Source organism: Ostrea edulis, chromosome 4, assembly GCF_947568905.1.
Source record: "Ostrea edulis chromosome 4, xbOstEdul1.1, whole genome shotgun sequence".
NCBI classification, from domain to species: Eukaryota; Metazoa; Mollusca; class Bivalvia; order Ostreida; family Ostreidae; genus Ostrea; species Ostrea edulis.
This window is the reverse complement of record NC_079167.1, coordinates 1579102-1591601: the sequence shown is the minus strand read 5'-3', so window position 1 is coordinate 1591601 and position 12500 is coordinate 1579102. Positions and strand designations below refer to the sequence as shown.

General features: G+C 35.0%; 1 protein-coding gene across 3 annotated transcripts in view; it reads right to left on the bottom strand.

Annotated features, from left to right (window-relative positions):
- LOC125669906 (tyrosine-protein phosphatase non-receptor type 13-like) overlaps window positions 1-12500 on the bottom strand; it is a 108561-nt gene that overhangs the window by 62848 nt on the left and 33213 nt on the right. For 2 of the 3 annotated variants that reach the window (XM_056161574.1, XM_056161576.1), the window contains exons 9-10: window positions 9291-9314; window positions 378-501 (exon numbers count right to left, since the gene is read on the bottom strand). In XM_056161574.1, the coding sequence (XP_056017549.1) occupies window positions 378-501; window positions 9291-9314 (148 nt within the window). The remainder of the gene's footprint in view (window positions 1-377; window positions 502-9290; window positions 9315-12500) is intronic. The other variant, XM_056161575.1, reaches the window with a different exon arrangement.

Genomic DNA, 12500 nt, shown 5'->3' with positions numbered 1-12500 from the left:
CCTATGTCAAAGAACAAAGAAGTTATGGCCCGGACACGAATCTGCACACACACAGACAGACGGACGAACGGACGGACGGATGGACAGACAGACAGAGCGATTCCTATGTACCCCCCTGAACTTCATTCGAGGGGGTATAAAAAGTTTATAGACCAACACCAGACAAAGAGTGATCAGAAAAGCTCACTTGTTTCAGCTCAGGTGAGCTCAAAACCAGATAAAGGAATTATCAAAGACCAATATGGAAATAATATAATTTCACTAATCAGGTCTAAGAATGCTGCAATTAATGAAAATATTCCTTCTGATTATCAAAGAATGTTTGAACATTACTGATATCTGGTTCACATTATGGATGATGAGTGAGATATATCTACCTGGGTTGCTGATCCTGACATATAGACATCTCACTGCTGATTATACTGTCTCGGTCTGACTCTCGACCGAGTCTGAGGGCAATTTCTGAACCATGTTTCACATGAAGACCTGGAGTATATGACCCTAGAAGACACAACCTCAGTTATCAACAGATTTACATATACATGCACTCTAAAAAAAAAAAAATTGGGCAAGCTGCATGTAAATTAATTACCCGTTTCATTTTATTAATCTGTAGATAAAAAATACTTTCAATACTTGTGCTTTATATATGCTATAAATAAGATATTTACGATACACATTATGCATGCAATACATTGCTAACTTCTGTTGTAACTATAAACTTGTTTTTTTAGATTTGATAACCATATCAAGAAAAAAAAAATCACATTTCTTAAGGTTGCTCATCACAATAAGCAAAGCTTACTTGATTTGGATTAAATTAATGTTACACTTATAAAGGATCTGAGTCTATGAGCACCAGCATTATATATATAGTGCCAAAATGAAGGCTGTCCTAACTGGACGGAGTATTAGAGTGTCTACCTGAAGGGCACACCTAAATCTGCATATAGATGTATGAATGCCATATTCTACAATAAGTATAGTCCAGCAAATACAATCTGGGACAATAGATTAAATTCAACCCTTGACAGAGTATGATAGTCTAATGATTCTATGCAAAAAAATAAACATAGCTCTGAAATGTTTTCCCTAACACCTTGTTACTTGGTTTAGGATAATGATAACAAGAATTCAGGAAACAGTACAATATGATGGCTACAAGCTTATAAATGTAGGTAGGGTGTTTTTCTTAAGTCTTGAGTTGTAGAACTTGCTTAAGATTACATCAGCCAAAATCAAGCTGCGCGGCATACTTTTTTGCATTGTATGATTATATGGTTCTAGCTTAAAATCTGTGACAGGAAGTAAACAGATAAATCAAGAGCTCTGTGTGTAAAATATTTCCCCCAAATTGACAAAGTTCAACAACCTTGAAATTTTTTCAAACATAGAAAATTAGAAAGGGAATTAACATCCTTGCAACATACACATCATCAAATTGTTTCCAAAGGTATCAGCTTGATAACTGTGAGAGAAGTGAAAGGAACAATCCAAATTTTCACTTTAATAATTGTAATATTCCTCAAAATTGACTTAATTCAACAACCTGTAATTTTCTAAAAAAAAAAAAAATTAAGAAAATCAAAATCTTTGTCACATGCATATTTCCAATACCTCTACGCAAACACTCTAAAAAACAAGAAATCCCTGGGTCTTACCAGTCACCCGAGTATCATGTGCTAATATGCATATATATATGATAAGTAAATTGGTCGTAGTCTCTTCATACTTCATTTCAAAGATCAATCAAAGCTTGGTGAGAAGAGATAAAACAGTTGCTCTGATAAACGCCAAAACATCATCCCGTGTCAATCAAAAATAAAACCCTGCATCTATCTCTTCTTACCTGTTCAATTAAACTCCTCAAACATATCTGGTTTGCAATTACAGAACTCTTAGTTTCAATAGTTTTTCAAACAAATATGGGACATGATATTTCTACAGATGCTCCATCCCCTAGAGAAATCCTTATACTATTTAAAAACAATAATGACAGATGAAACAAATTGCAAACAATCTTAGTAAAACATGTAAATTCAAGGGGCATCTGTATAATTTCTATGGAAAATATGTTTGCAACCTAGAATACAATACAAAACTTAATTAGTTGTGATCATAAAAAACACACTAGTTAGGTATATGCTACATCTGTGAGACAAGACACATCATTTATTGGTTACTCAACATTGTCCTCTTCATTTCCACAAAAACTTGCATAGTATTATAACCAAGGGAATAAACACAAACAATTTTTATGTGTTCATCTAGTTTTATTAAATCTATGACAACTCTAATCACCTTTACTAAGTTCAGCAAGTCACTGAGTGACAATTCTTATTGGCACTTGTTTTTAAAATGAGAACGAAGGAAATAAATTGAAGGCATTTTATATACTTTCTACAAGTCATCGCTTGTATACATGGATAAGTGCCGTATAACATTTCCGTGCCCAGATTATGCGATCTGTCCATACCATGTACATCTACCATTTTTGTTCTTTTTCAAGAAAGCATTAACCAACAGGTAATTTATTCTACCAGAAAAAGCAATAGATCTAAATTATTTAAATGTTTACCAGAAAAAGTACTAGATCTAAATTATTTAAAATGTTTAACTTAAATATTGTATTACAAATTTACTATTGGTTTAAAACAGACAATATTATTATAGGTGGAAAAGTGGTTGAACAAGATGGAAATGTTCTACTATATGCGAAAAAAAATTTCCAAACTATTACTATATATGGCTAAAGTGCTTTCTCATAGATTATATTTTGTTTACATTGACCAGTACCACAGAAAAGACAATCTGTATGAAATTAATTGCACTGAAATAAATTGACACACAACACAGCCACATTTTGCATTTTATTATGTTTACCACTTAAAATATCGAACCCAACCTTAAATCAATCCCGATTGTGAAAGTCCTCATCTGACCACATACATTTGTCAGAAATGTATCATATAATGATGCCTGCATATGATTGAGGTAGACCAATGCATTTTCTGCTGTTTAATTTTACTCTGTGATATGTTTCTAGCAATAAGTATGAGCTTTCTTAAGTATAATTTAGCCTGTGGGGATCCGGGTTAGAATAGGTCCTCAGTACCCCTTGTAAGAGGTGACTAAATGGGACAGCCCTTCGGATGAGACTGCAAAACTTTAAACCCAAGGCCCCATGTCACAGCAGGTGTGGCACGATAAAGATCGATCCCTCTCTGCTCAAAGGCCGTAAGAGCCAAGCATAGGCCTAAATTTTGCAGCCCTTCATTGCCAAAAGTGACATCTCCATGAGTGAAATGTTCTCCAGCGGGACATTAAACAATAATCAATCTTATGTAGAATTTAGAACCCTATTTCAGATCCATTTTAACCCCATGGGCCATAATTTGAACAAACTTCAATCTGCACTACCTGGGGATGCTTGCATATTAATATGAGTAATCATGGACCAGCTGTTGTTGAGAAGATTATCAAAAGATTAATTTCATGTATACATGTACATGTATCCCTATGTAACACTTTGATTCCATATTGTGGCCCCACCTTACACTCAGGGACAATGTTTAAACCCTCGGAGACAATGATTTGAACAAACTTGAATCTGCACTATGTCAGGAGGCTTTCATATAAATGTCAACTTCTTTGGCTCAGTGGTTCTTGAGAAGAAGATTTTTAAAGATTTTCCCTATACATTTGTATGTAAAACTTTGATCCCCTATTGTGCATGGCCCCATCCTAGCCCCAAAGGCCATGATTTGAACAAACTTGAATCTGCACTGTGTCAGGAAGCTTTTATGTAAATCTCAGCTCTTCTGGCTTAGTGGTTCTTCAGAAGATTTTTAAAGATTTTCCCTATGTATTTCTATGTAAAACTTTGATCCCCTATTGTGGCCCCAACCTACCCAAGCACCATGATTTGAACAAACTTGAATCTGCACTATGTCAGGAAGCTTTCATGTAAATATCAGCTTTTCTGGCTCATTGGTTCTTGAAAAGAAGATTTTTAAAGATTTCCCCTATATATTTGTATGTAAAACTTTGATCCCCTATTGTGGCCACAACCTACCCCCGGGGGCCATGATTTCTGCACTATGTCAGGAAGCTTTCATGTAAATATCAGCTTTTCTGGCTTAGTGGTTTTTGAGAAGAAGATTTTTAAAGATTTCAGCTATATATTTGTATCTAAAACTTTGATCCCCTATTGTGGCCCCATCCTACCCCCAGAGGCCATGATTTGAACAAACTTGAATCTGCACTATGTCAGGAAGCTTTCATGTAAATATCAGCTTTTCTGGCTCATTGGTTCTTGAAAAGAAGATTTTTAAAGATTTCCCCTATATATTTGTATGTAAAACTTTGATCCCCTATTGTGGCCACAACCTACCCCCGGGGGCCATGATTTCTGCACTATGTCAGGAAGCTTTCATGTAAATATCAGCTTTTCTGGCTTAGTGGTTTTTGAGAAGAAGATTTTTAAAGATTTTAGCTATATATTTGTATCTAAAACTTTGATCCCCTATTGTGGCCCCATCCAACTTGGGGGGCCATGATTTGAACAAACTTGAATCTGCGCTATGTCAGGAAGCTTTCATTATTTCCCCTTTGAAGGGGGCATGGCCCTTCATTTGAACAAACTTGAAAGCCCAAGGATGCTTTTGGCCAAATTTGGTTGAAATTGGCCTGGTGATTCCGGAGAAGAAGTTGAAAATATGAAAAGTTTACAGACAGATGACGGTCAACATGCGGTCAGAAAAGCTCATATTGATTAAGAATTTTATCTACAGTGTGTCCTGATTCACTACAAAGTTTCACGAAATTCTGTTGAGCGGTCTCAGAGGAGTTGCGCTGACAAGAAAGGGACTGATGGATGGGTCAAAAACATTATACCCGCCGCAACTTTTTTGCCTGGGGTATAGTAAATGGGAAATACATGTATATATATCTTGCCTGGGGTATAGTAAATGGGAAATACATGTATATATATATCTTCTAAAATCAACAATACCCATACTTATACATACATTTGTCTTTAGAGCAAAAAATACAAAAACATGTATTTTTGCCCCAAGGTAAACCCAACCAGTAATTTTAATCATCGCCTTTTACGTGGTCAACCACGATTGGTGAATAGCCCAATTTTCCTTTTTAACATTACCAAATGTTGAAAGAGCTATGTTACAACTGTGAATTATGCATAGCTACCGGTAATTAGTGATGATTTCATACAAGTTTATGGCTTGCCTATCCCTGGGGCACTATTGCAGCTGAGTGCAATTGATGGCAGAATAAAAACCAAAAGTCAAAATTGTAGATAAGAAAATTAACAAGGCCAAGGTAGAGAAATAAATCTTTTCTCTGCAAAAAAAAGGACAAGGGACGTACATTTGCGGTGATGTGCTGATACACTGCAATGATCAAAATTTTAAAAAATAAAACGTTTCAAAGGTTTAACAAATTAGTTTTTAGTCAATAACTCAATAAAAATGTGCGTAGACGCTATCAATTCTATTTAATAAATTAATTTGTGTTACAGGTAAGAAAATACAAAATACTGACATAGCGCTGAATTTCTGACACAAGGTACAGGCCATATTGCTGTCAGTATCAATTAAACCCGTAAATTAGGATTGCCACGTTGCCTAAAACTCACATTTTCTTTTTAATCAAAATTTATTTTCATTCTCAACATTACCTTCCTTTTCAGAATTGTCTTATTTCTGAATGTTACTTCGAGAGACGGCCATTTTCTCACAAAGATGACTAAGATAAGTTTTACATCCGATACCAGTAGTTTATATGTTATTAGGAACGATTTAATGATAGGATAAGATACATTACGATCTACTAGAAAGGGGCCTTAAAAATTGATAATTCTGTAAAGAAAACAAAATTACGTAGCTGGACTTCACTTTCTAATACTTAATATTTATTAACCTTAACACAATCACAATAATCACATTTCCTACTGAAAGTGTGTTGCAGTGTTTATTCCAGACAGCACCATTGGTACAAATTTTTTTTTACATATGGTGCATAAAAAGTGTGACAAATGCATGGGCCCTGCGGGCACATTTTTCCATAGGTCAATCTCTGAATTTCCAGATTTTTTTCGGTTCCATATTTTAGAGCGCTAATGATCTTGACCGTTTTATAATCAGTAAACATGTCGGAGAAATGCGAGCAACAGTCGCTGTTGAACTTTTTTCAGGCCGAAACAAGCACAGGAAACTGCAGACAGTGACACAGCTAGAGGACATGGCTGTTTCCCCATACCCTGCTGACAACACGCAACAAAGCATGGACGGAAAACAAACGGGCATTGCCAAGCGAACCTTGAAAATTTCAAGTGAAATGGAAAACTGAATATCCGCGGGTGGTTTATGATTCTGATAAAGACATTATGCAGTGTGAACTTTGTATTATTAATAAACAACAACTACTAATATATTCTTATTCATTTAAAGTACATAACTCTCATTATTCAAGTTACAATGAAAATTACAAGCCAGAGAATAACTAACTTGTTGGTTCGATTCCTTCCTGTTATCTGAAAATGACCCCCTCTTTTACAGCCAAGGGGACCCTTATTTTCTGAAAATGACCCTCTTTTACTGTCAAGTGCCCCCCCCCCCCCCCCCCCTGCAATTTTCTGGAATGAACACTGCACTTGTCCGAGCTGGGTTTTCACTTAAATTGCCTCGGGCAATTGGACAACCGATAATGTCGATCCTGACTTATTTCACCTGGTATAATTTAATCAACTACATCATTATATTTATTTTGTGCTTAACCCACTCATCCCTTCTGATGTTTAAACTTTGTACATGTATTAGTCAACCCGAAAGACTACATCAAAGGAGAGGCAAATTTCATTTATATGTGGTAACTTTCACAGGGGCCTGAGATACCATTTCTAATCATTATGGTTTAAAGAATCTAGCTGTTTCATTTCGTTTCGGTGGGTTTCGTTTTGGTAGATTTTGTTTCGCATTTTACAGGTACCCCGTGCACCATGGGTCAAACCAACTATTATTTCGGCATAGTAAATGCAGATCATAACACTATACAGGTGACTCTCGATAACTTGAAGTTCGAGGGACCTTGATAAAACTTCGAGAAATCGAGAGTTTGAGAGATCGAAATTCGGAAATTGAAGGTCCGCCGGTATGGTTCAGATTTTACAGTAACCGGAAATGTATACCAACAAGATCATATGATATCGTTTTGATATGTTTTCCTTCATACTCGTTATGTACTTTGATATCAAAATAAAAAAAACTTATTTTGCATTAATAAAAACAATTAAAAGTTTATGTATTTATTTGTTCTTTAATCATGCTTAGATAGACATACAAAACCAAGTTCCCATGACGCTTTACTATTGCAAACTAAACAGCTGAGCACAATGTTATATCATTTTACCCAAAACAACAAGAGGTACTGTGAGCAATGCTCACTAAGAATACCCCCCGCTTACCCCAATCTCCCAAAAGGGTGTTGTTAATTGCTACTTCGATGTCCAGTGTGCGTGACCTTTGACCTTTTGACCCCAAAATCAATAGGGAACATCTTCATCCCATGGGTAGTCCATATGTATCATATGGTGACTGTAGGTGGAAAGGATAACGCTTTAGAGCCCGGAAACCATATTACTACTTCGATGTCCAGTGCGCTTGACCTTTGACCTTTTGACCCCAAAATCGATAGGGAACATCTTCATCCCATGGGTAGTCCATATGTATGATATGGTGACTGTAGGTAGAAAGGATAACACTTTAGATCCCGGAAACCATATTGCTACTTCGATGTCCAGTGTGCTTGACCTTTGGACCCTAAAATCGATAGGGAACATCTTCATCCCATGGGTAGTCCATATATATGATATGGTGACAGTAGGTGGAAAGGATAATGCTTTAGAGCCCGGAAACCATTGCGTTTACAGACGGACAGACAGATGGACAACCCGATTCCAGTATACCCCCCCAACAACTTGTTGCGGGGGGTATAAAAATTCTAACGAATGAGTAAAACGATGTTTTAGAGTAACTTTACTCAAAGAACAAACTCGAGAAATTTAACAGTCTATAGATCTCTAAATTATGTATAAAACTTACTCTCTCATTGTCACGTCAAAACAAATTATAGATTTTATTCATAGTCGGATTATATACAATTTTAATCATCCCGACTCAAAACCCAGTGCAAGGTGTAAACTGACCAATTAGCCAATTTATACTCAAGTGTGACACCTCCACAAAGAAGCACCAGTGATGTTTCAACTATGTAAACACATAATTACCCCTCTGGCATTCAACAAAATCCAGGCAAGGCCCAAGCGGAAATTATTACACGCTTGTGTAACGGTGGGTATACGCTACCACCACTTCGAGAGATCGAGAGTGAAAAACAATGAAATGTGTTTTACGGGACCCAACTTCACTTCAAGAGATCGATAGTAAATTTGCTTTGTTATATAGAGAGAAAAATTGGGACCATGATTTCACTTCGAGAGACCGAGAACTTCGAAAGATCGAAGTTCGAGCCATCTCGAGTAACCTGTAATTGTATAATTAATCATACACTGATAAGATTGATTAACAAGTTGTATAACCCTGTCCCAAAAAGTAACACAACACTTCTCAACACTGTGATAAACCTCTCCCCAGCTTACAGGTTACCAATGTGATGCCATTGTTTGTAAATATTAAAGCTATAACTGTTATTCATGTTACATCAGATTTACCATGGTATGTCCCTCCACCATTTTAGGCAAACAAGTTTTTGGTTTCTACTAAATGTCAAAATGCAAAGCGAATTTCATGCATATATACACAACAGGACCCAAAGTTGATTGTCATTTCCTCATATATGTGTCCAAGAAAGTTGAATAAAAAGTTGGTTGCTATTTGGTAAGTATAAATATACCATTCCATTTCATGCTGAAGATGCATTTAAAACTTTAAAGTTTCACAGAAACTCTCAAACTTTTTTTATTTTCAAAAGTTTGACAGTATATATTCCAACTGAAACTATCATGAAGATGACTTAAATTTTGCTAGCTATCAAATTTGAGTGGCCAGTGAAATCAATTACAACTTGCCATTTGACTAACTAGTTTTTGAGCCCTGCACAAGACAAATATTTGTACTCTATCTGAAAATTTTGTGATTACATTTTTTTTTTTGCATAAAGTGTATGTGATAAATTTGCTTGAGTATTTAATATAGCATGCACACATGTGAGTTACTGGGAAGCAGAACAGCATGCAATAGAAAAGTTACCTTGTCCATGCTTGACATTTTTCACTACAGTTATTTTAAAATATTTTATCATGAAATTCACAAGCAGACTAAATGAATATTCAATATTCACTGGAGCACAAAATCAAACTTATTTCTCGATAATCTAAATCTTAATTAAAGAGTCCCTTTGCCTCCAAAATTTTTGTATTCATACCTACTTTTTAAACAAAACTAGGGATGGTAATCTTATCAAAATTTCTAAGATATCATATCAACAAAAAATATCAAAATATCATATTATTCAAAGTTTGTGATTAGTTGATTGTTGTCACATCATTCTATATAAAATGTCTATAAACCTTCATCCCCATTCAATATACTCTCCTCAGGTTGATAAAAACATGCATTGACCTCAGTAAAATGCTATAATTGTATTATATCAAAAAATAGTTATAATAATAAAAGAGAAAAAAAATGGCAATTTTGTAATCTGTAAACTACCAACTAAGTAACTACTTCATCATGCAGTGAGGGGCATAATGCAAACACATTATTTTCAAACATATAAATATGTTATTTTACACAAACATTTATATCTTTTAAAAATAACACATTATCATTACTTTTTTTTTTATCTTATGTGGTCATTGATTTCATCTGAAATATGTGTTATTTTTTTCCTGCTGATATTGCATTCTGGGATTTCAGGATGTAGAAGATGTAGCGTGCAGACTCCAATCGACAACTAGAAAACTGACATGGTCAGCAAGGGCCCCGCTGAGGGTTATTAGAGGAAAGTGACATCTGTATTTGATATAGCAATGTTTGGGACTGGTATATATGTTAGAATTAATAATATTCAAAGATACAGTGGAATGCAAATTTGTGAAAAGGGAATCATGAAGCATAAACATGAGTCAAAAGTATTATAAGTACAACTAACACTGAACACCTACATATTTTATGCTGATCATGTATCACTTCTCAACTTGCCGGAAAGGCCCGTGAATATGTGATTGCTTGTAGACGTAAGTGTCTAGAGTGATGTAGTGCCTTGTTTTTGGCGCTTCGTTCTGGAATTTTCCGTAAGGCTGAATCAAGACTAAAATCACGGATTGAAAAAAAACGAACAGGCATATTTTATTCAATAAAAAATTATTACTTATTTCTTCTGTGAGATCAAAATTATGCCTCGATAAACAATGGATTTACCCCATAATGTATTATCTTACGTTGTCATTAATTAAAAAATGTGAAAAATTAAAACTGGCGTAGATCCGTCAAAGCGTCTCCACCACTGTACTCTCATTTTTGCTATTTCAGAGTAGTTTATCAAAAACAAAAGTAGGTCTTTAATCAAATTTACGACAGTAACTAATCAAGTAAGATTCTATCATATAGCTTACGGACTTCACCTCACATATGGAACAATATCAAAGGTGCAAGTAGTAACTCTGGAGCAAGCGTTTCGGAGTTTATTGGCAAAAATTGTTAATTTATAAGTATAGATTCAAAAAATAATATCTATACATATACACAATCTTGAAAGCTATTTTTTCGTTGTTGCAAGTTTTCTATATCAATACAATATATCATAATTCAAATTGAATTAAGATACTGTCATGATAACAAAGATGATGACATACATACAGACAGACAAAGTGATATGACCCCAAAATATATAGGTGTCTTCGTCTTATTGAAAATTATTTCTGTACAAAATTTGAAAACTGTACAATGAAAACTGTTTAGAGTTAGGTTGACAGACAGAAAGACAGACGGATGGACAATGCGATTACTATCGGGTTCCCGCTTTTCATGCGGGGCTCTAACTATTAAAGGCGGCATGTAGCAGACAGAGATTAGTAGAATTTTATTTGTTATTATGAGGTGTTATTTACATTTTTGATTGAAATTTTTATTGACCAAATTAACAATTTTCCCCACTTTTCCAAAGACTTCGAATACTTTTCCTGAATTTAGCAAGGTTTTAAATAAAAGAAACATGTGGGTTTTTTTTCTTGGTGCATCACCGAAAATTTGTGGTGCACGTGGTGTAAGATGAGAGGGGTTGACATAAAATAACGTAAACAAGTTAACTAAATATAACCTGTTTGAGTTATCAATGACGGGAAGAGTACCTCGCAGTATTGACAGAATCAAAGAAAGGTAACTCATTGTGACAACAAGAGGCGGGCCTAGAATCGCTCTTCTGATACATTGTAGAACAGGCAAAAATTCTCACTAACCAAGATTCATCAATCAACAAAGTTTGATGATGTAAAGTTAAATAGTACCTGAAAATTTAAATGTAACTGTCCAAAAGTAGGTCACGGTGACCTACTTTTGGTCGACACACTGAAGACTCAAGATGCATCAACTGACAAGTCAAATAGTATTCAAATATAGCTGTCAAATTCCAAAAGAAGGCCACAGTGACCTACCTTTTGGTCGACACACTCCAAAGACTCAAGATGCATCAACCGACAAAGTTTGATAATTGAAGTCAAATAGTATCTGAAATATTCAGATATAAACATCAAATTCCAAAAGTAGGTCACAGTGACTTACTTTTTGGTCGACACACTCTGAAGACTCAAAACCCATCAACTGACAAAGTTTGATGATTGGAAGTCAAATAGTATCTGAAATATTCAAATATAGCCGTCAAAATCCAAAAATAGGTCACTGTGACCTACTTTTTAATCAACACACTCTGAAGACTCAACATGCATCAACTGACAAAGTTTGATGATCCTAGCTTTCATAGTGTCCAAAATATGCATCTAAAATTGAAAATGTGAAATTTGAATGTCTGCAAAATTCACAAAGTAGGTCACTGTGACCTACTTTTTTATAGATATGTTTCAAGGCCTCTAGATGCATCAACTGACAAGGTTTGATGATTCTAAACCTCTCGGTATCTGAAATTACAACCTAAAATGTATTCATAAATGATTAGCCATAAAATTCAGAAAGTAGGTCATGGTTACATACTTTTCACATGACGCAGTTCAAGGTCCTATGATCCATCAACTGACAACTTTTGATGATCATAGGCTCAAAAGTGTCCAAGATATGCATCAAAATCCATTTAATAATAATTACCTGCGAAATTCAAAAAGTAGGTCACCATGACCTACTTCTGAGACAACATAATATTAGGTCCTAAGATGCGTCAACTGACAAAATTTGATGATCCTAGTCCTTATACTAAGCAAAATATCAAAGTTTTAACAAAACAAAATT